The sequence below is a fragment of the Mus caroli genome, unplaced genomic scaffold (genome assembly GCF_978045245.1).
Source record: "Mus caroli unplaced genomic scaffold, Mus_caroli_1 scaffold_8, whole genome shotgun sequence".
NCBI classification, from domain to species: domain Eukaryota; kingdom Metazoa; phylum Chordata; class Mammalia; order Rodentia; family Muridae; genus Mus; species Mus caroli.
The window spans coordinates 127,246,080-127,269,829 of NW_028227263.1; the positions used below are offsets into that span (position 1 = coordinate 127,246,080).

The 23,750-nt window shown below is 44.5% G+C and overlaps 1 protein-coding gene across 1 annotated transcript in view; it reads left to right on the forward strand.

Annotated features, from left to right (window-relative positions):
- The window catches only part of Sae1 (SUMO1 activating enzyme subunit 1), a 61,000-nt gene that overhangs the window by 26,718 nt on the left and 10,532 nt on the right, over positions 1-23,750 (forward strand). Inside the window, exon 6 of the mRNA XM_085842129.1 lies at positions 4,885-4,990. Coding sequence (XP_085698255.1) covers positions 4,885-4,990 — 106 coding nt within the window. The remainder of the gene's footprint in view (positions 1-4,884; positions 4,991-23,750) is intronic.

Consider the following 23,750-nt stretch of genomic DNA (forward strand, 5'->3'; position numbering starts at 1 on the left):
GCACACCTTTAATCTCAGCACGGGGAGCAGAGGCAGGCAGGTCCCTTGAGTTCAACAACAGCCTGGTCCACAGAGCTGAGATCCAGGTCTGCCAAGGCTCCTCAGAGAAACCCTGTCTTGAAAACGAGAAAGAGAGGGAGAGAGAGAGGGAGGGAGGGAGGAGGGAGAGAGAGAGAGATTTTTTCTCGCTGGCGGTCAGCACAGTCTGAGGAAGGGTTGCAGCCTTAGGAAGGTTGCCGACTACTGGCTTAGAGACATGAAATGCACTGGTCGGAACTAACTGCCTGTAATACTTAACAGTGTTTGGTCGGATCCTGGGGTCAGGGTTTCCAGGGAAGATGATGTGCTGAGATGGAGAATGATGTCTTGCCTTACGGGGAAATTTTTCACTTTCAATGACATGTGCACAGAGAATGAACCCTATGTGTGTCTGTCCCCAGCCCTCCATTCTTTCCTTCTCTTCCTTTCTCGTCTTTCCTCTCTTCATGACTGAAAACAGGCAGCCCAGCTGAGCTTAGACACAGTCTGTAGCCCAAAGAGGCCCTGTGTTTTCAGTCTTTCCTGCTTCAGAATGAATGCTGAGTGCACGGCATACTTTACCACTGTATCTGACACACGTGGAAGTATGCACGTAATTCTTTATTTCGTGTAGAGAAATATGCCACATTCTTGTTCTCAGTGCGGCGTGCTAATCTGCCACACTTTTCTTTTTTTTTTTTTTTTTTTTGGTTTTTCGAGACAGGGTTTCTCTGTGTAGCTCTGGCTGTCCTGGAGCTCACTTTGTAGACCAGGCTGGCCTCGAACTCAGAAATCCGCCTGCCTCTGCCTCCCGAGTGCTGGGACTAAAGGCATGCGCCACCACGCCCGGCTCCACACTTTTCTTTATTCTTGCTTTATTTTACTCCTAAACAGGTTGACTCCAGGGTTGCTGGGATATGTGGCAGCTGAAAGGGCAGACCCCACTCGCACATACTTGCTTTTGATTTAACCTGGTTCTTAGACTTAAGAACGGAGAGAGAGGGCTCAGCGGTTAAATGCACTTGTTGCTCTTGCAAAGGACCCCAGTTCCAGGGGAACATAAACTAAGCATAAACTAAGACTCTTCGCTAGCATCATACATACTACCAAATTAAAGAGGCAAACATGTTTGCCGTGCTGGGGCTGAGCCTCTCGCTCTTTGTCAGTGTAAATAATGGTTATCAGCAGTTGGCTCTTGTTTCCATGTGTTTCTTGTCGTGTCTGTGTGCATAAGCACTATCTAGACTTGCTCCCCATGTCTCTTCACTACTTCAGATCTGGTTTCCTGTTGCATGTGTGCTGCCACCTGCTTTGTAAGAGAAGCATTATGTTGGTGGGACCATCTGTCTGTGGGTCTTTGTGGAGCTTTGCTGTCCTCTGTGGTAGTTACTAGACACATGCGGCTATTTAATATTAAATACAGTATAAAATGACAGCTCTAGTGTTCAGTAAGCACCTGTAGCTGCTGGCCCGGGAGTTGCACACCGTGTATATGTGACTACACCATCATAATCCTTCCTCTTGCACAGTACTGCAGTGCTTCTTTTGTGTGACTACGTTACTGTTTATGTATCTGCTGTTGATGGCATTCAGGTGTGTAAACTTCCTTCCCTGTTAGAGACTGCACTGTGCTGAGCATTCTGCTTGTGCGGTGAGATTGTGTATAATCTACTTGGGCAGTTGTGTTCTTTTCTGCAGGGTAAAATTAGAATAGGGCGTCTTCACCTTTCCCAGATTCTGTTGTTACTCCAAGGATTTCTGCCAATATCCATTCCGTGGCCAGTAGCATGTAACAGTCTCGCTTGCTTATCTCAGGCTTTGTTTCAACTGTGCTGTTAAGTGAAAATTGTTCGGCTTACGGTTGTCATTTGGTTGAATACATTTTTTTTCTTTTCAGATAGGTTCTCGATATGTAGCCTGGCTGGTCCGGGAAAGTAGCTTCATAGCCTAGGCTATAAAGTTGGCATTCTCCTCCTCTGTCTCCCACATTCTGGGATTGTAAATATACACAGGCATGAAGGGCACCTTTTTTTTTTTTTTTTTAATTAAAACATTTCCACCAGATGCTGGTGGCACATGCCTGTACTCCCAGCACTCAGCAGGCAGAAGACAAATCTCTTGAGTTCGAGGCCAGCCTGGTCTACAGAGTGAGTTCCAGGCCAGCCATGGCTACACAGAGAAACCCTGTCTCAAAAAAATTAGGTCGATGGATGGATAAAAATTTCCCCTTTATTTTACATGTATGGATGCTTTGCCTTCATGAATGAATGTGAATGTGTGTGTACCACATGCATGTAGTTCTTATGGGAGGCCAGAAGAGGGGTCAAATTCCTGGGACTAAAGTTACAGATGGTACTGAGCTGCCCTGTGGCTGCTGAGAATCAAACCCAGGTCTGATGTAAGGGCAACCAGGGCTGTTTACCACTGAGCCAGCTCTTTAGCCTCTAAGAGGTTGCTTTTTCTGCTGTGGTGATAAATGTTTTGTGGAGAGGTACTTTTTTAAAAAATAAAAAAAATGGTACAAACTCATTTCTCAGCAGCTTCTAATCATCTGTGTATGAGTTAGTGAAGCTATACATTTATGCCATTCATGCTTATGGGTTATATATGTTTGCACATAGAGGCTGTCTGCGGTTAATATCAGGCTTTCTGTTGTCCTTGATTGCTATGTTTAATGTATATAATGAAGTCAGGTGTCTTTTTTGAACCCAGAGCTCACCTTTTTAGCTAGTCCAACTAGGCAGCTTTCTTCTCAAGTGCTGGGATTATAAGCCTACAACAAGCCTAACCAATAATGAGTTAAATTTATTTCTCCGTATATTATCAGTGAGCTCAGTACCTCTCAGCCCAGTGCTCATTCTAGTTTCTTACTGTTCCATGTGTTAATTAATTCTCTTCTGATAGGCAAGCCTGGATTGCAGTATTTGCTTGTGTTAGCCACTGGATGGAACCAGTGTCCTGTTACTGTTTCTGTGGAGATAGTGTTCTTATTCTATTTGCTAGACTTCTCACCCAGAACACCCATGCTTTCTTGAAAATTCCCTCCCCAGAAAATGTCTATGTGTGGTAATATGGGACTGTATTGCTCAGGAAAAAGTAAGTGATGTTTGGGTCTCTTTTAATGTTTATTTTTAATTATGGGTATGTTCAGGTGTCTGTGCAGGCCAGAAGCTTAGATCTCTTGGAGTGGAAACCATAGGAACTGGGCATGGAAGCTGAGAGCTGAACTTAGGTCCTCTGCGAGGACAGTATGTGCTCTTAACTGCTGCGCCATCTCTTCTAGGCCGCATATGCTCTTTTTATCTTAATGTTTTAGTGTGTGTGTGTGTACTCATCTGGAATCGGTTGTCTTCTGGTGTTCATCTGTCTGTCATATGGGCTCCAGAGGGTAGACCTCGGGTTGTCAAGCTTGGCCCTTATCTTTTTTTTTTTTTAAGATTTATTTATTTATTACATGTAAGTACACAGTAGCTGTCTTCAGACACTCCAGAAGAGGGCACCAGATCTCGTTACGGATGGTTGTGAGCCACCATGTGGTTGCTGGGATTAGAACTCTGGACCTTCGGAAGAGCAGTCGGGTGCTCTTACCCACTGAGCCATCTCTCCAGCCCTTGGCCCTTATCTTTACCTGCTGAACAGTCTCTCTGGCCCTTTGTTGTTTGTCCTTTTTGTTTACTACTTTTTTGAAGGAGATCAGTAATACTTTTGCACTACATAAATTACAATATAAAAATCCAGTACGTCCCATTGCATTTTCTGAGATAATTTCATTTGAGGCTACATGAGTGGTAGAGCATCTGCTCAGCAGTTGTAGTGCCATGGCCACCAACCCAGCACAAGGCCAGCAGGAATGTGCTTAAGATGCGTGGTTTCATGAGAGCATAGTCCTGCCACAGGAGCTTGGCAAATGCTGTTTCCACTTCTGTAGTCTGGACCTTTTGTCCCATCCCTTACTTTTGCATACTTTCAATATCAAACCATTGTGCTGGGAAATACTTACATTTTGGTTTTCTTCATAATTAAGGAATGTTCTCTTTAGTACCTTTTGTAGTTTTTGTAGTTTTTTTTTTTTTTTTTAATTTATAAGTACACTGTAGCTGTCTTCAAACACACCAGAAGAGGGTGTCAGATCTCATTATGGGTGGTTGTGAGCCACCATGTGGTTACTGGGATTTGAACTCAGCACCTTCAGAAGAGCAGTCAGTGCTCTTACCCGCTGAGCCATCTCACCAGCCCCCTTTTGTAGTTTTTTTTTTGTTTTTTTTTTTCTTTTTCTTTTTTTTTTTTTTTTAAGATTTACTTATTTATTTATTATATATAAATACACTGTAGCTGTCCTCAGGCACTCCAGAAGAGGGAGTCAGATCTCGTTACGGATGGTTGTGAGCCACCATGTGGTTGCTGGGATTTGAACTCAGGACCTTCGGAAGAGCAGTCGGTGCTCTAAACCACTGAGCCATCTCACCAGCCCCTGTAGTTTTTTAAAATTGAGTCTTGCTGTGTAGTAGCCCAAGCTGGCTGTCCATCCTCCTGCCTCAAGCCCCTGGGTCTCAGAATTAAAGGCCTGCATACCACCTCATCTAGTTGGAGGCTGAAACAGGAGGATCTCTGGGAGTTTGAGGTCAGCCTGGTCTAAATAGTGAGACCAAAATGAAACAGGTCATAGGAGGTTGGCTGTGTCATCTTCCTGCATAGGAAGCACATGTCCATCCCTGTTGGAAGTATGAAGGAAGTGTTTCTTAGGTTTTAGTGAGCACTGGATTCGTAGAATAAGACTTTGAATGTTTAAATTTGTACAACCTGGAAAGTGTCCTGCTCTGATTCAAACCAGCATGCTTATTTGTAAACACTGTCTTTTTCCCACAGAAAGTGCTTTTTTGCCCTGTAAAAGAGGCGCTAGAAGTGGACTGGCGTGGAGAGAAAGCCAAGGCTGCCCTGAAGCGTACTGCCCCCGACTACTTTCTGCTGCAAGGTGAGACCTGGAGATGGGCCAGGACTGAGGCCGTGTGGGTCCCTCTGTCTCCTCCACAGTGTGAGATGCAGCCTCACTGAGGTCTGGTTTCTGGTCACTTTCTTTTTCTTTTTTTTTTTTTTTTTAAAGATTTATTTACTTATTACATGTAAGTACACTGTAGCTGTCTTCAGACACTCCAGAAGAGGGCGCCAGATCTCGTTACGGATGGTTGTGAGCCACCATGTGGTTGCTGGGATTAGAACTCTGGACCTTCGGAAGAGCAGTCGGGTGCTCTTACCCACTGAGCCATCTCACCAGCCCCTCTGGTCACTTTCTAAATGACCTGTTTTTTACAGTTGAGCCTGAGGTGACTGTAAGCTCCCTGGCATCTTCTCACTGCCCCTCCAGAACTGGTCTGAAACCCTTATTCTCCTGACAAGGGTTTTGATTGTTTTCCTGGCTTTGGGTTAAGTTGTTTGCTTTTTACCTTTTACAGTGAGACCTCACAGAAGAGCTCAGCTTGAACTTGTGGTGATCCTCCTGCCTCAGTCTCCCATATTTACCATTTATTTTGCCTGGCTTCTACCTCCCTAAATGATCCATCTTTCAGAGATTTGATAGGAAAATACTGGTTGACCTCTCAGTGTAGCTTTTGTCCCTGGCAGTTTACTGTTTATTGTGGTGGGGGTGGGGGTGGGGGATGGATTGGCTGTTTAGACCAAGCAAGCCTTGAACTTATAGAGATCCCTCCTCCCCTTTTTAAAGATTTTTTGCTGCTATATATGTACACACCTTTTCTTTTTCTTTTTTTTTTTTTTTTCCGAGACAGGGTTTCTCCGTACAGCCCTGGCTGTCCTGGAACTCACTTTGTAGACCAGGCTGGCCTCGAACTCAGAAATCCTTGCCTGCCTCTGCCTCCCGAGTGCTGGGATTAAAGGCGTGCACCACCACGCCCGGCTGTACACACCTTTTCTGTGTAAAAGTACAGGGCTTGTGTGTTCGGTGTTCACAGAATACTGAAGAGTGTGCTAGATCTCCTCTTCTGATGGTTGTGAGCCACTTTGTCAATGGCTGGAACCAAACTTGAATCTTTTGCAAGAACAGCAAGTGCTCTTAATTGCTGAGCACATAATTCCAGCCCCGTCAAGGTTCAATTTTTAAAATACCATTTAAAAAATAATTGTTGGGGCATGGTAACACGTGCCTATAATCCTAGCTAGCACTTAGGATTCAGACACAGGAAGATCATCAGACTCATTTTCAGCTACCTCGTGCATTTGAGGATAGCTACACTACATGAAATGCTGCCTCAAAATTGGGAAAAGGACAGGATAGGAAGATAGGATAGGATAGGCTTTTAACTATTTTAAAAGCCTGAATGTCGATTCATGCAGAAATATTTAAGTGGGTTAAGTAGGAATGAGTGTTAGGCATGTGAGAAATGCCTTCCCTAAGGACTGTGGGACCCTGTGTGGAAGAAATGCCAGCTGCACTGTGAGCAACACCTGCTCCTCTGGGCCAGGGTTGCCTGCAAGCCCAGTGTGTGGCACAAGAAGCCAGAGTCACTAGTTTGGAGCATTTGTGTGTATGATGAAACCCTTTCTAGTAATTGCTTATGAAGCGGCCCCTGAGCAGCTTCTAGTTCCGAGCAGTTCTAGTTCTGGTTGTTAGAATGCACTGGGGAGCATTCCTGCATCTAGTGGGAAGAATGATGAGCGAGTGATGTCGCTCAACGTCCCCAACAGCTCCCGTGGCAGAGATTGAGCCACTGGGAATGTCAGTGCAAACTCTTACCTCACAGAGTCCTAGCTCTGGGGAAGCTGAGACAGGAGAATTGCAACAAGTTCAAGGGTACCCTCAGAAACAGTGAGACTGTGTCTCAAAGAAAAGGAATAGGAAAACAGGATGTCATGTCTGAGAATGGCAATATCCAGGGTGGCCTCCCATCTGTCTCAAGATTACAGCACTCTCCTAAGGTGGGTTAGATGGTCCTCGATTTGTTCTTTCATTTCTTGCACTTATTCACTTCAATATCTGTCAGTCTGCTTACTTATTTTCAGTTTCTTTTTATAGCTCTGGGTGTCCTGAAACTTGATTTGTAGACCAGGATGGCCTCGAACTCAGATCTTCCTGCCTTGCCTCTGTAGTGCTGGGATTTAAACACATATGCCACCATTTCTGGATGTTCATTGTTATTTATTCACTTGGTAAGGATGTTACTGTAACCCCAGCAGGCCTCAAACTTGCTATATAGTTGAGGATGATCTCTGGTTTTTCTCAGATAGTGGAATTATAGGCATGTGCCTCTGTTGCCCAGGTTTTTTTGTTGTTGTTGTTTTGTTTTGTTTTTTTCTTTTTTTTGTTTTGTTTTTTTCGAGACAGGGTTTCTCTGTGTAGCCCTAGCTGTCCTGGAAATCACTCTGTAGTCCAGGCTGGCCTCGAACTCAGAAATTCGCCTGCCTCTGCCTCCCAAGTGCTGGGATTAAAGGCGTGCACCACCGTGACCGGCTTTGTTGCCCAGTTTTTATAGGCTACTTTGGATGAATCCCAGGCTTTGTGCATTCTGGGCAAGCACTGCCAGCTTGGATCCAGCCCTTTGAAGTCTGGGTAAGCTTTGTGTGGGACTGGGTACCTGGGCTTGGAGCTGCCTGTTTATGCTTCTGTTTTTCCACAGCTACATAGCCCAGGCTGACCACCAACTGGCAGTAATGCTTCAGCTTTCCAGTGCAGGCATCCCAAGTACATGTCACCACACTTGACATTCACTGTAATGTCAGGGTCATGTGGTAGCCTATGATGTATGGGGGATTTTTTGGTTTTTGTTTTTTTGTTTTTTGAGACAGGTTCTCGCTATGTAGCTTTGGCTGCCCTGGAACTTACTATGTAGATCAGGTTGCCCTTGAACTCACAGAGTACCTGCCTCTGCTTCTCAAGTGCTAGAATTGATAACTTACAGTTCTTGAGACCAGGTGTTTGGAATAAAAACTGACCAAACATATCAGGCCAATTCTGCTGTTTTTCTAAGTTGATTCTACAAGTTCATTAAGTAAAAATTTTGAAAGGGGCTTGGGGTTAAGTACTTAAGTATTGAATCCTTGTCTAGGATGAGGTCTTCAAGTTCAATCCCCAGTACCACAGAGAAGGAAAGTTTTTGGAAGAGAACAAAGAGGAGAAGTGGTAACAGTGTGGGTCTGTATTCTTCAAACTGCCACCTTGTTACCTTTCCTGTAGATTGCACCCCTGCCAGCCTCACCCTACTGAGTGCTGTGAGGACCTTGCTCTTAGGGAGTGGCTGTTGGTTACTAAAACCTGTTGCTTTTCCATGGTGCTAGCCACTTCCTTGTCAGTCTATAGCCCTGAGAAAGCAGAGTGAGGATTGCTGTGACTATAAGGAAAACCCGGCCTACAGTTAAGCAAACAAAGAAACAAACAAACAACTGGGGAAAGGGCGTTAAAAATACATTAGGAAAAAATTTGATTCTAATAATTGACTTTAGGGCTAATTGGAAGATCTGTATTGAACTGTTTTGTTTGTTTTTGTTTGTTTTTGTTTTTTTTTCTTTCTTTCTTTTTTTTTTTATGTCTGTGGTGCTGAAGATTCAGCATATGTGATCTCAAGTTTGTTAGGCAAGCTCTTTACTAAGTTACATCTCCAGCCCTTGGTTTTGTTATTGTAGGTTGGTTTTTTTATTTGTGGTTTTTCAAGACAGGGTTTCTCTGTGTATCCATGGCTGTCCTGGAACTCACTCTGTAGACCAGAGATCCACCTTCCTCTGCAGGATCAAAGGCGTGCGCCACCAGCTCCTGCCTGTTGTTTGTTTTTTGTCTTATATGAATGAGTACACTGTTTTCAGACACACCAGAAGACATCGGATCCCATTACAGATAGTTGTGAGACAATATGGGCTTGCTAAGAATTGAACTCAGGACCTCAGGAAGTGCACTTAACCTGTGAGCCATCTCCCCAACAAGCGTATTGTTTTTTGAGAAGTATACTTAGTGACGCACGGGACAGTAATCCCAGGTTCTTGGGGGGCTGAAGCAGGATGATACCAAATTCAAGGACTATAAACTGTAAGTTGATCTCAAGGTCAGTCTACACAAGTTAATAATACCTTGTCTCAAAACAAGAAGGATAAAACTGGAGGGTGCATCCCAGTGGCTAGTGTACTTGCCTTGCTGGTGCAATTGGTCCAACTATCCATAAACAGCATCCAAAAGAAATGAACACAGTTAAACAGACCAGATGCAAAAATTAAATGATGTGATAAATCATACGTCAGCATAGTTGTTTGAAGTATAAAAATGTACAAAGATAAATACAAATGAACACACATTTTATTAGGTTATATAGAATTCAGATTTAAGAAACTGATCAGTTAATTTTTTCCTGTCATATCATAGCTGAGTAAAACAAACTCCTTACAAGCTGTATTGCCCCCGAGCCCCCCACCCACCCACCCCACCCCCCCGGCAGGGGTGTAGCCCAGGCTACATAGAGAATTTGCTTTCCTGGAATTTGCTCTGTAGACCAGGCTAGCCTCGAACTTGGAGATTATGAGTGTTGGAATCAAAGTTGACCGCCACCACCGCTCGGCAGCAGATTAACTTCTTGAGTTACTCAAGATTCCAAGCACAGTCAATGGCAAGCATGCTTAGCAGAAAGCCAGGACACACATGGAAGCCATCTGCTGCCCTGAGAAGTGGAATGGGGTCAGTAGGTGAGAGTTCTTGGTTGGGGCTGGTGGTGTGGCAGCTCAGTGGTTAGGAGCACTGGTTCCTCTTATAGAGGGTTGGGGTTCAGCTCTCAACACCCACATAGTGGCTCATAACTATCCATAACTCCAAATCCAGGCTATCCAGCCCTCTTCTGATCGCCATGGGTGCTAGGCACACACGTAGTGTAGTAGACTATGTGCAGGCAAAACACTCATACATAAATAAATCTCTTTTGTTCATTAATTAAGGAAAAAAAGTAATGATTATTGTAACCAAGCAAGAAATGAAAAAAGACCCATTTCTGTGAACTTAAGAAAAAGGCATCGAGCTGAGGGGGACTTAGTGATAGAACACTTCATTTGTATGAAGCTCTAGGTTCAACCCCTGATACTACCTAAGGAAAAACAAGTATTATATATACTTCAGCAGAAAGCTAACCAGGCCTTGTCCTCTCTGCATCTGGATGCTCCATTTCTCATTGTAGCACCTCTGGTAATGTAGGACCACTCAAGATAAAAGCAGGTGCCTTCATTGATGGCTCCGGGGTTAAGACTACTTTCTTCTTTGCTAAGGACCCATGTCTGGCAGCTTATAGCTCCCTGTAACTCCAGCGCCTGGGATCCAACATCCTATTCTGTCTGGCCTCCATTGGCATTGCATTCATACAGACACACAAACGGGGCCAGCAGAATCGCTCAGTAAATAACAGCTGTTGTGACCTGAGTTTAGTCCCCAGAATCCACATAATAGTGGAAGGAGACAACCAATTTCACAAAGTTTTTCTCTAGCCTCCACACATATGCTTGCCCCAAACAGTGGTAATAAATGAAGATTAAAAGAAAAGAGAATCGGGAGCATAGATGTAGACATATAATGGCCATTGGGGATTGTCATGTGCTACCAAGAAAGCAAGGCCCAGGAAGAGGGTATGCAGGGTGCCTGGAGGAAGACAAGCAGGCCTGTGAGGAATCGGGGCCTGGGGCTGGAGAGATGTCTCAACAGGTAAGAGCACTGACTGCTCTTCCAGAGAAACTGGGTTCAAATCCCAGCACCCACATAGCAGCTCACAACTGTCTTAAACTGCGAAGATCTGACACACACACAGATGTACATGCAGACAAAACACCAGTACACATGAAGTAAAGGTAAATAGAGTAAAAGGAGGGGCTGGGAGCTTGGGATTTGATATCTAAGCTGTTTACTATGTATGTGCAATTTGATTTTCTTTGTGTGTTTGTTTTATTCATTGAGTTTTTCGAGTGTGTGTGTGTATGTATGTGTGTGTTTGCGTATGAGTGTAGGTACTCTCAGAAGCCAGAACAGTGTTGGGTCCTCTCAAGCTGGAGTTAATAGGTGGTTTTTGAAGCCTCCCACTGTGAGTGCTAGAATTGGCCCCTCTGGAAGAACAGTACTGGACACAGAGACAGACAATCAGACAGTCTATAGCAAAGTTGGTCTTGAACTCCTGATCCTTCGGGCTGCTACACACGCAGATAATTCGCTATGTGATAGTTTAAGTGACACTAAAGAATCTTTGAACTAGTGAGTGATGTTGCTCTGTTAGATGGACGCCATTCCATCATCTGCTCAGGAGAGAGGTGTGAGTAGTTTTCAGTGTTTGCAGGCCTGAGAATGTGACCCAAATGAGCTGTGATGACTTCTTACCTGGTTGTGCTCAGTGAGGACAGGGTGATTGGCTGTGATACACCTTTGAGAAAAAAAGAGCCTGCCCTCATTGCCCCCTTGCCTGGTTAGAAACACTATGTGCTGGATAAATGACTACTCTTGTATGAAGGACTGGTTATTGCTTATCTGCTCATTTATTCACTTCAGAATGCAAACTGCTCACATGTCGGTATCCCTTCAACATCCCTTGCTGTCTGGCAAGGCTTCTTTTTGTCTTTGCTCTTCCCTTCACCTACCCACCTACCCCAAGACTTGGGGCTATGGCTAGAGCTAGCCTTATGTGAATAAAATAAGTGATCTCTCCTCTTCCTCCTCCTCCTCCTTTCTTCTTCTTCTTCTTCTTCTTCCTCTTCCTCCTCATTATTATTATTATTATTATTATTATTATTTATGTATAAGTACACTGTAGCTGTCTTCAGGCACTCTAGAAGAGGGCATCAGATCTCGTTACGGATGGTTGTGAGCCACCATGTGGTTGCTTGGATTTGAACTCAGGACCTTTGGAAGAGCAGTCGGCACTCTTAACTACTGAGCCATCTTACCACTTTTTTTTTTAAGATTTATTTATTATATGTAAGTACACTGTAGCTGTCTTCAGAGACTCCAGAAGAGGGCGTCAGATCTCATCATGGTTGTGAGCCATCATGTTGTTGCTGGGATTTGAACTCAGAACCTTTAGAAGAGTAGTCAGTGCTCTTAACCACTGAGCCATTGCTCCAGCCTTCTCACACTGTTCTAATCCTTTAAAAAAAAAACACATTTCTAGGTGTTGGAAAGATGGCTCATCAGTTAAGAGCACTGGCTGCTCTTGTAGGGCCCCTGACTTTGATTCCCGGCACCCACATGGCAGGTGAGAGCTGTCTGTTATTCTGATTGCAAGGGATCTGACGCTCTCGATCCTCTGTGAGCATCAGGCATGCACATGATTAGACACACATGCACATAAAATAATTTTTAAAAAAATTTGGAGACATTAGGTTGTCTTTAGGTGTTTTGAAGTTGTCATCCTCCTGCCTTATCTCTCTAGTAGCCAGTGTGATAAAACCATCAAGCCCAGCATAAACCAGGCTTGATTTCCAGAGTCTCCTGTTGCCCTGCTGTCCCTGTGTGTGTGCTTGACATGGTTGGGAACTCGGGGTTTTTTCCAGTCAATACAATACAATACAATAGTGGTCAGACTGAGTGCTTCCCACTATCCTGAGAGCTGTCCTCTCCATCTGGGACCAGAAAGGACTCATCTTTTTATTATTCTCCCATGGTGTGTTTCAGAACATTAAGTGTGAGTTGTTTTCCTGTGGCAAAAATGTTGACTTTGATTTGTTCTTTTTGAGGTTACTGTGAGTTTATCATAACAGGAGCGCTAAAAATAGTGGCCCTCAGATGGAAACGGAGACTAACATGGACAGTAACACGCAGACTTGCCCAGGAGTAAAAAGGAGTGGACCACATGTCAAGATGAGTTACTATCAGAGGGTCCTGCTGTCTCCACGCTCTCAGTCTCCTCTAACAAACTGTGGAAAACTACTTAGCACATAGTACTGCCGCAGAACTGAAGGCAGAAGTAACCAAGATCAGACATTTGGGGTGCGTCTGGTATTTATTTGCAAGATCTATAGCTAAAAATCAGGAGGAAGAATTGATCTCCTTATCAGTGGATTCACAAACCTTAATACCTCATGAGGAAAGCCCTAATGTAGGCTGTAGAACAAAACTGCTCTATTGTGTTCGGTATGACCAAATAAACTCCACAGCTATCAAAGTAGGCAGACAGCTTCAGATTGAGGTAAGGAGAAGGATAGTCTTGCAAGTCGAGGAGCAGCACACGGCAGCCGGAGGCTAAATCCCAGTGGATATGGACACATCAGAACCACCCAGGAAACATTCGGAAAGTGCAGATCAACTAACTAGTGCTCCTGTTGCCAGCTCAGAGTAACAGGGTGACTGGCTTCTTGGCATTTTTCTAAAGTTTCTCGGATGAGACATTTTATAGTAGGAAAAGAAGCCATACTTCAAAGCAAAACCAGTCACCTGTTTTAATTTAACATGTCCTAGGTTCTTTTTTTTTTAATTTACTGAAACAGGGACAGTAGAAAGCTCCTGGAATACCTCTTGAGTGCAGTGGGTTTATTTTGTTGTTTGTTAAGACAGGATCTCAACCAGGATAAATGAGTGTGGTGGCCTCAGAAGTTGTATAGCCACAACTGGCCTTGAATGTCTGATCTTCTTGCTTCTACCTACTAAGTGCTGAAATTATAGACCTGTATATAACCACCGGGTCTTGTTTTAATACAGTGGTTTTTATGTGTATCAGTCTAAAGAAAGAGCTGAAAATTAGTAAAGTGTAGCTTTGTTTTTCAGTCTTACAATTTTAGGAACTAATATGTATTGTGGAGTGAGCAAGTAGGTAAACTGTGGATGAGGACAGCCAGGTGTGTGTGTGTGTGTCTGTGTGTGTGTCTGTGTGAGAGAGAGAGTGGAAGGTGGGACAGGCTAGGAAGAACCCTTTGAGAGCGGGTGGGATGGAGGTAGTAGGGCAGATCTGGAATTGGGCATGTGTAAGAGTGTGTGTATTGTCTCTTATGCAGATGGCGTTCCTTTAGTCTGTGAGTCAGAAGTTTAATGCAGAGGCCCCTGTGGGGACCGAAGCTCACTAACACAGATCACAGTAGTTACTATCTTTCTCCACTAAGTGGAATCCAGACTTCTTAGAGAAGTGGATGACTCCAGAGGTGGGAGAGGAAAATTACAGGTGAGCTTGGAACATCTTGCTGTGCCAGAAAATACAAAGTTGCTTAAGAATGGTGCACCTGTCAAAAGAATAAGACTAATAATCAGTATACATAGGAGAAATGATGGACATTTAAAAAACCTGTGGCTAATGAGATGACTCAGTAGATATCTACACGTCCTCTTCAATTAATTATGAAGACTGGAGTTCAAATCCCAGCATATCCACATGAACAAAGAAGTAAAATATAATTTAAAAAGAGAAACCATGGGGCCGGGCGATGGTGGCGCATGCCTTTAATCCCAGCACTTGGGAGGCAGAGGCAGGCGGATTTCTGAGTTCAAGGCCAGCCAGGGCTACACAGAGAAACCCTGTCTCAAAAAACAAAAAAAAAAGGGTGTGTGTGTGGGGGTGGGAATATGTGCTTATGAGTGCAAGCTCCCACAGAGAACTGCCTTCAGCAGGACTGCCTGAAGCTGGAGTTACGAATAGTTCATTTCTGAGCCATCTCTCCAGCCTACCCTCTCTCTCTTTTTGAGGTAAGTTTTAACACCAATGCTTGACTTTAAAAAGAAAAGAGCTGGAGCTGGTGAGATGGCTCAGCGGGTTAGAGAACTGACTACTCTTTCAAAGGTCCTTGAGTTCAAATCCCAGCAACCACATGGTGGCTCACAACCATGCACAATGAGATCCGATGCCCTCTTCTGTTGTGTCTGAAGACAGCTACAGTGTACTTACATATAACAATAAATAAAATCTTAAAAAAAAAAAAAAAAAAGAGCTCACGTGATCTTCCTGCCTCCATCTCTCAAGTAATGGTAACAGAGGCATACCACCACCACACCCAGGTGACTGTTTCTCTCCCCCCCCTCCTTTTTTTTTTGTTTTTCGAGACAGGGTTCCCCCCACACACACACACACACACACACAAATATAGATATACACATACAGTGGGACAAGAAGCCTAAAAACCCAAAGCATCACCTAAAAAGAAATGAGCCAGTATTGAATACAGGGCATTGTACTTAGTCTCTAGAAAGGTGTTTGTTTGTTTTTAAGATTTGTTTATTCATTTTACGTATATGTGTACATTGTAGCTGTCTTCAGACACACCGGAAGAGTGCATCCTGTCCCATTACAGATGGTTCTTTGTGATCCCTGGGAATTGAACTCAGGACCTCTAGAAGAACAGTCAGTGTTCTTAACTGCTGAGCCAGCTCTCTAGCCCAAAGAAAAGTTGTGTTTGTTTGTTTGTTTGTTTGAACGGTTTATACACCCACCCCATCCCCTGCCCCATTTTAGTGGGGAAGATCTAGTACCCTGAATGTACTAGATAAGCAATCAGCCATTGTGCTGTATCTCCAGCCCCAGAGCTGTGTTCAGCAGTGCATCATCTCCTGACAGGGATCTTAAAATGAAAATCTTTGTGTATACTCACTCAGTAGTAGAGAGTTGTGTTTTCTAACAGAGCCAAGGTTTTGTGATGTGTTGGGAATGGGGTTTGTCCAGTAAGGCACTTTCTCTATAAAGAATTTTTTACTTTTATCAAATACTGGTGTTAGGGGGTCTAGAGGTTATGAACAGCTACTGATGATGACTGCAGACAGATTCAACTTTATTAAAAGCTGATGGGGGCCTTAGGGGGTACAAAGAGAGTTAGTTTATTCTAGACCCCCGTGAAGCTGTCTATAAGGTAATTTGCATAGTAGACTTGTTGCCATTTTCCTACTTGTTTCCATTTCCAGGAAATGCATCTAAAAGTTGTGCCCTTCTGGGGGACTGCTACTGGCATGGCTACACATAGAGTTAGGAACTTGTAGCCATGCTGGGAGCTGGCCCATGGGGAAGATGGTATCAGGCAGTTTTCTTCCCAAAGAAAGTACTCGTGGTTGGATTGAGAACACCGTCTGCTCTTGCAGATTCCCAGAAGTCGCATGGTGGCTCACCAACTCCTATAACTCCAGACTAGGGGATCTGAGACCCTTTTCTGACCTACCTCAGTGGGTACAGGCATGTACATGCATGGTGCACACACAAACATGCAGACACATACTCATATTTTGTATTAAATGGATACAGTTTTGTTTTCTTGAGACGGGGTTTCTTTGTGTAGCCCTGGCTGTCCTGAAACTCACTCTATAGATCAGGATGGCCTCAAACTCAGAGATCTACCTGCCTCTGCCTCTTGAGTGCTGGGGTTAAAAGTGTGGGACAGTACCCAGATAGTTTTGTTGTTGTTTGTTTGTTTGTTTTGTTGTTTTTTTTTTTTTTTCACTTAAGTTGGTTTGGATTTGAAAGAAGTTTGGGCTGGGCAGTGGTGACACATGCCTTATGGGAGGCAGAGGCAGGCGGATTTCTGAGTTCAAGGCCAGCCTGGTCTACAGAGTGAGTTCCAGGACAGCCAGGGCCACACAGAGAAACCCTGTCTCGAAAAACCAAAAAAAAAGAAGTTTCACACTGTGTCTTCCAGCCATTGAGCAATTCGTGTTGCTTTTCATGGGTCACAAAGAGAAGGACCATGGCATTCTGTTGCTCCCAATTTTCACATTAAACATTGTTCTAGTCTCTGTTTGGCTTCTAAAAAAATAATTCTTTAGTACTGTTTTGTTTTAATTCCTGAAAGGAAACTGCCACTTGGACTTGTTCATATTTTACCCATTATTCTTGTTGCTCCACTCTTGTGTCTAATGCACTATTAAAGTCATTGTCAGAGCCTGCTTGCTTTTGCCATCCCTGTCTCCACCTTCACCAATGGTTCTGCTGTATTACATAGATTGCCTTCAAACTTGTGGACCTCCTGAGTGCTAAAATAGCAGTCGTAAACCACCACACCTGTCTGTGTTGTATTTTAAGTCTTGTTTCTTAGGTCTCTGCCTGATGTGGGGATGGATCGTCTTCAGGAAAAGCTCTGTATTCTAGAACTCATAACCTTTGCCAGACTTGCCCGAGGCAGGCACCACTGAAGCACGATGCTTCCCAGTGGGGTTGTGGTGCCTGGCAATGGCGAGAACTCCCGGGGAGATGCAGCTAGCCAGGGCAGAGAGCTGTGATAATGGGGCAGCAACTGAGTGACCACAGATGTTTAAAAATAACTTACAGGTAAAAAGCAGTGGTGGTGTTTGTGTCTGTGTGGCTCTTATCAGTGCTAGGTTTTAAAGACCACAATCATTAGAAAAGAGGAAGTCTTACCATCCAGAGACAAGCAGGGATGATCCTCCAGCAGGAATTGAAGCCCAGAACCACAAGTCCTGAAGCTGGGTGGTTAGTGGAGTCATGGGACATCCTAGTAGTTCCTGGTGGTGTGCTTCACTGGGGACTGTTATCGGCAAGTCCACAGAAGGGCAGACCATATTCCATTTCCACACAGAGAAATCTGAATCAGTGTTAGAGTTAAACTCGGCAAAGATTGTGTCTGAGGTACCTGTTTAAGCATCACCTCAAAAGCACTGGGAGATTGGTGGCCCTGACTGGGAGACTGAATGATGCCAATGAAACCGTTACTTTATCTGAACTTCAGGATCTTATTCCACTTTGCAAGATAGGAAAACGGAGACCAACCACGATCAGATGCAATAATGAACCACATTGTTAGCCACCTGCCTTGTTTTTTCTTTGCAGGCCATGTCCCCTGCCCCCCACTTCCAGCATCTGCCTGTGAGCTGTTGACAAGCCCCAGTCCCAGCTGCAGTTGTTGTTAGAGCCTCACATCTTTTCTCTGACTGTCAGATAATAGTCACGGGAATGTCCTGTGCCATCTTCCTTCTCAAGTGTGGTTGGCAGAGAGAAGCAGATGCTCAGATTCAAGGCCACGTGCCACTCAAGTGCTGAGCTAGAGAAAGAAAAAGACCCTCTTTCCCTGCTGCTTGTGACCGTGCAGAGGGCCGTCATAGGAGTTGTGTGACTGTTGTGCTCTGGCCAGGCTGGTAGATGGAGGGCCAAGCAGGACACAGCGTGGGCTCACACTACTCCCCTTTGTGATTCTCCTCTTGTTTGTTTTGTTTTCCTTCATTAATTATGGTCTTTTTATGCTGGTTGGAATGTCCCTACTAAAGGAAAAGTCAAACTCAGGAATCAGTTATAGACAGAAAAATAGACTTTTTGGCAGAAATTAGAGTCTGAATAGGAGTGTCATGGTTTTAATCCAATTGATGAAAGAAATGTGGCTAAAAGTGCAGCTGGAGGATTTTAGTTTTGCAGACCAGTCTGCTCCGTTGGTAGTTAGCATCTTATTTCTGAGGTTAGTTACTGGGCTTTACTGTGCTATAAATAACATGGTAGTGACCACCTGTGTATAACCAGCCAAGGCTGTGGCTTAACCTGCTCTGAAGAATCCTTTTCCTGAGCGTCAACTGTACTCCTGACCCCACTGTAGACAAGGCCTCTTAGCTTACAGTGACCCTAGAGCTTGGATCGTATTGGTGTTTATTAGCTTTTTTGTGTGATTCATTGAGCAATTCTGCCTCTGCTGAGTACTGTGTGAGATGCAGGTCCTCTGCCTATTGCTTGAGTGAGTAATCTTAGTGTGATTTGATAGGCAAAAAGGATGTCTTATTTTGAGTCATTTCTTTCTTTTTTTTTTTTTTTTAAATGCTTGTTTTATTTAAATTTTGAGTCATTTCTGGGAATTGGTCCTCTCCTTCACCCATCAACAGCTTTCATGTGGCTGTCTGAGAGTTTTTCAAAAGCAAGTGAGAGACTGACGAGAGACAGTGTCTTTCTGTCTTTTGAGCTGATTCATCCTAAGGCCATTGATGAAGTTTTATTGGAGAGATTAAATGGTGAGGTGCTAGCTTTCTGTCATTATAACAGATAACTTAAGGCAGTAAACTGTTTATAGAGGAAAAAGGTCCCAGTGTGGTGTCACTGGGGAGGTAAGGCAGGAGGATAGCTGCAGGTTCTAGGTTCTAGGCTAGTATCATCTGCATAGCTAGCTTGAGACACAACGGTTGCAAAATGTGATCATCTCAGAAAAGTATAGGTAGGTGGGTGGGTGGTCCAGTCCCTTGGAACTGACACAGCTGAGCAAGGTCACTCATGTGTCATAGACAAGGAAGTTGAAGTCAGGGTTCCATAATCCCTATCAGGTATGCCTTCAACAACCTACAGACCTCTTAGTCATGCCAGCTAGGAGCCAAGGCCTTGTCATGTGAACACTTAGACAAGCTGTGGGTAGGTCATCTGAGAGTGTCTTCAGGGAGCCTGTTGTAGGGGATGATCTGAGCATCATGTGGCTCTGGCATCAAGAGGGGGGGGGGCTAAGTATGTCATTTGTGGATTGTAGGTTTCCCATTTCAGGCCTGGGGTAGGGCTCAGGACATGTCTGTTTATAAAGTTAGTATACCTATGCATGCACTGATGCTGTCTTCCATGACCAGGCATATCCTACTGCCTCTGAACTTGAAGTACAACATTGTGGCTTAGGAGGAGGAGGTGGTGGTGGTGGTGTATTTGAAGCAGGGTCTCCTTTAGTTCAGGCTGGCATTAACTATTATATAGTAGAAGATTACCTTGAACTTCTAATGGTCTTTCACCTGTTTGTTTGTTTGTTTGTTTGTTTGTTTTATGTATATGCGTATACTGTAGCTGTTTTCAGACACACCAAAAGAGGGCATTAGATGCCTATACAGATGGTTGTGAGCCACCATGTGGTTGCTGGGAATTGCACTTAGGACCTCTGGAAGAACAGTCAGTGCTCTTAACTGAGCCATCTCTCTAGTCCCTGCTTTCACCTCTTAAGTGATGGGTTTATAGACCTATGCTGCTATGCCCAGCTCAAAGGGCCATTTCTTTGTTTTGGGCATTGACTAAGGATGGCTTTGAAGTTCTGCCTGTACCTTCAGAGTTCTGGGATTATAGACGTCCACCACACCTATCTTTCATGTGGCAATTTGTTGAATTTTGTGTATGGGTTTTATGCCTGAATGTTGGTCTGTGTACTATGTATAGGCAGTGTCTATGCAAACCAGAAGAAGATGTCACATTTCCCTGGAACTGGAGGGTTGGGAATCTTGGGTCCTCTGGAAGAGCATGGTGGGTGTTTATAAAGTGGCACTGCCATCATGTGTCTACCTTCAGCAGTGTACTGCTGTCCTGGTGACTCTTCTGTGAGTACCTTGTTTATAAATACTTGATAGGATGGCCTAGCAAAGCAGTGAAAAAAACCACACTTCCACAGGACCTACAGTTTCAGTCCTGTTCCTGTCTTCCCGCTGCAGCTACCTGACAGTTTACAGCTGCTGGGACTCCTGCCTACACCTGCACATGCATGTTGCACACTCACACAACCATAAAATCTTTTAAAAAGAGACAAAACTATTAGGGTTATCCTAGAAGCTACTCAGTTTGTCAAGTGTATTAACACATTCCTGTAATGTTAGCATTTGGGGTGGGATGCTGAGCCAAGAGGACTGCCAAAAGCTTGCCTGCCTGGACTTTGAGCAAAAGATACCTTCTTAGTGGAAAAAAGAGAAAGAAACTAAGGTGAGAAGAGTGAAGCAGAAAGAGGAAGGAAGGGCTGAATGCTTTAGAAGGGTTTAATGAGTAGCCAGAGCTAGTGCTGCCTCCAGGCTCTAGGGGGCATGTGAGCTGGGATGCCACACTGTCCTTGAGGGCTTGAACACTAGCTAAGTGTTCTTGAGTCTAGTTTTCCAAAACAGACTTGAGTCATGTGGATGGTATTTTGTGCTACCCTCCAACTTGCCAGATCTCTGGCATGGAGTGCCTTTGGCACAGAAGGTGCAGCCCAGCAAAGAGAACTAAGTGTATATGGTTCTGCCCCTGGGCGAGACTGACCTGCTGAGAAGCGCATTTCCTGGCACCCCTAGGCTGTAGAGCTTCTGAGCCCTGCTAGTCCCTGTGTGGTTTTGGACCACAGTGTGATCACCCTGTCAGAACCCTCTGGGGAGATAGATAGAGCATCCATCCCATTTGCTTGTCCCTGCCCAGCCATGGTCTGAGCACTGGTTAGTATACGTTAACTGAGTGCCAACTCATGATGGCCTCGAGATCCCTGTCTTCCCCCACCAACTGTGTCCTACTGAGTGGATGATTACTCAGTCAGGCCTGTAGTCTTCCTGTTGGAAGAAGCATGTGGTGTGTGCTTTCCAATGGTAGTCCCAGCACTGAGGATGCTGAAGCAAGGGAATCACTCGCTGGTAGATGAATTCTAGACCAACCTGGACAATGTAATGAACCTGTATCTAAAAAACCAAAATGAAGAAAGTCTTAGTGAGCCACTAGGGGTGTGTTAGGAGGATGAAGCCACAGTCATCTGGCCAAAGATCTGTAGCATAAGTCAGTTGAGCCACTTGTGCTGGGGCTAATTTGTGATACTTCATTGTCTTCTGTTAAATGCTGTGTGTGTGCTATTTGAGTGGCCTTGGTTATCACATTAACTATCACAGTATTTGACTGACTTATTCTTGCTTCTCTGCTGGGGTTAAAACCCAGGGCCTTGCCCTTGCTAGGTAAATAAATATACCATTTCTAAGGTACGTTCCTCGTCCCTGCTGTAATAGTACTTTATTATCTATTTATGTAATTACATAGGTTTTTCCAAGACAGGATTTGATTTTTCTGTAGTGCTGGTTGTCCTAGAACTCACTCTGTAGAGCACACTGGCCTGCCTCTGCATGCTGGGATTAAAGACGTGCTGCCACCACCACCTGGCTTGTTTTTGAGACAGCATGACAAAATATAGCCCAGGCTGGACTTGAATGGGAAGTTCTCGGTGACCTTGTGCAGCTGCTAGCGGCTCTGAGCTCTGTTCTGAATGCATATTGTTTTGCATATTTTTTGTAGAGGTTGTGTTATGTTCACATACAACAGATTCTCTTTGAAATAACATGAAAAGACACGTTTTCCCCCTAAAACAGGGTTTCTTTCTTTTTGTTTTTGTTTTTCGAGACAGGGTTTCTCTGTATAGCCCTGGCTGTCCTGGAACTCACTTTGTAAGCCAGGCTGGCCTCGAACTCAGAAATCCGCCTGCTTCTGCTTCCCAAGTGCTGGGATTAAAGGCGTGCGCCACCACGCCCGTCAGGTTTCTTTCTCTCTACAGATTAGGCTAGCCTTGAACACAGTTATTGACCTGCCTCTGCTTTCTGAGTGCTAGGTGGTGGTGACCACCCAGCTGGTAGTTATGATCAAAGTTTGTCTTTTCCATTACATGAACAGATCCTAAACTTAGGCAGAGACATGGGTTGTCCATCAACTCCAACAATAGATGTTAGCCCCATGGACTTGGGCAACCCACATTAAATGGTTCAGATGAAGTTAATTACGTTTGGAACTCTGATTTTGTAGTGTTTTTATGTTATCTGATGAGTCATCTTTTGTCAAAGCTGTTCTCCATCCCTGGCACTGTTTGATCTGAGTGAATTATCACTCAACCTGGTAAGGGCACGCTTCAGAAATACAGAGTCAACAGCAGTGTGTATGTGTAACTGCCTGGTTAAGAGCAGCAGAAAGTAAAACAGCAGAACATACAAGAACTTGTGAGGGCTTGGGGTAAGTCCTGCCTTTCTAGAACATGTGTTTCTTCTTGCCCTCTTGCCCTCTGCTAATGAGCAATGACACTAGAAAAGAGAGTGAAAAAGACAGCTTCTATTTGCTTTACTGCAAATACAGGCCCTGCTGCTGGCAGCCTTCCCAGTGTCCTGAGACCACTTCAGATGTGGTCAGTGAGGTATGTGCACAGTGCCAGCCTCCTGGCCTCATCTGGGCAGACTACACCCAGAACGGCTAAGATGATGCTGTCTCCCTTTGCTCTTCCTTGTGATGCCACCTGATTTCTTTCTGAGGTGAAGCTGATATTACTCTGAAGCCAGATGAACAAGGATTTCCTATGCTCCCCATCTGATCTAGTAGCTTACAGTGGATGTTATCTTTGTGAGCCTTCAAGACCATCTAGAAAATGCACCTTACAAAAATGTGCGTCAAAGGGCCAGACCACTTGGCACCTTAGATGCCAAGTTCCTAAATGGTTCTGCCACTTTGGATTCCAGAAGCAAGCCTACATTTATAGTCCTGCTCCTTTCCTCATAGCAGTTCAGTCACTCATCTCTCTCTGAGTGTTTATTCCTCTCTAAGTAGATAGTGATATGGTACTCAAACACGAAGCATGTTCAGCATGGCTCCTCCCACAGAGCAGGTTCTATCACAGTTTAGGCTTTGTTTCCAGAGCTGTATTTTGTAACAGTAGCAGTGGAGGCTGGTTGCTTGTGAAAGTAGTTAACTCCCAATAACAGACTGGACAAGATTGTGCAGGTTACCACTGTAGTGGCTGCTTCTTGCTCCAGGAGCTTGCAGGCTGGCTTCCTCTTGCTGTCATTAACCACTGTGCCTCATCTGGCTACTTGGCATCCCATCCATCCTCTGTCAACAGCACCCATGACCCACTCTGGGCGTTAGTGCTCGTCTTCTCAGGAGTCTCTGACATTGTGCATTGGGCCACCAGAGAAACTGCTCTGCTAGACTGTCTGGTGTCTTGGTCGCCCTGTTTTCATGGGACATTAGTTGAGGAAGGACATTAGTTGGGACACAACAGAGAATGGCTTCCACTCCAGCCAGTCCCAGTTGCCTGCTTGGGTGCTGTATTAGTTAGGGTTTTACTGCTGTGAACAGACACCAGGACCAAGGCAAGTCTTA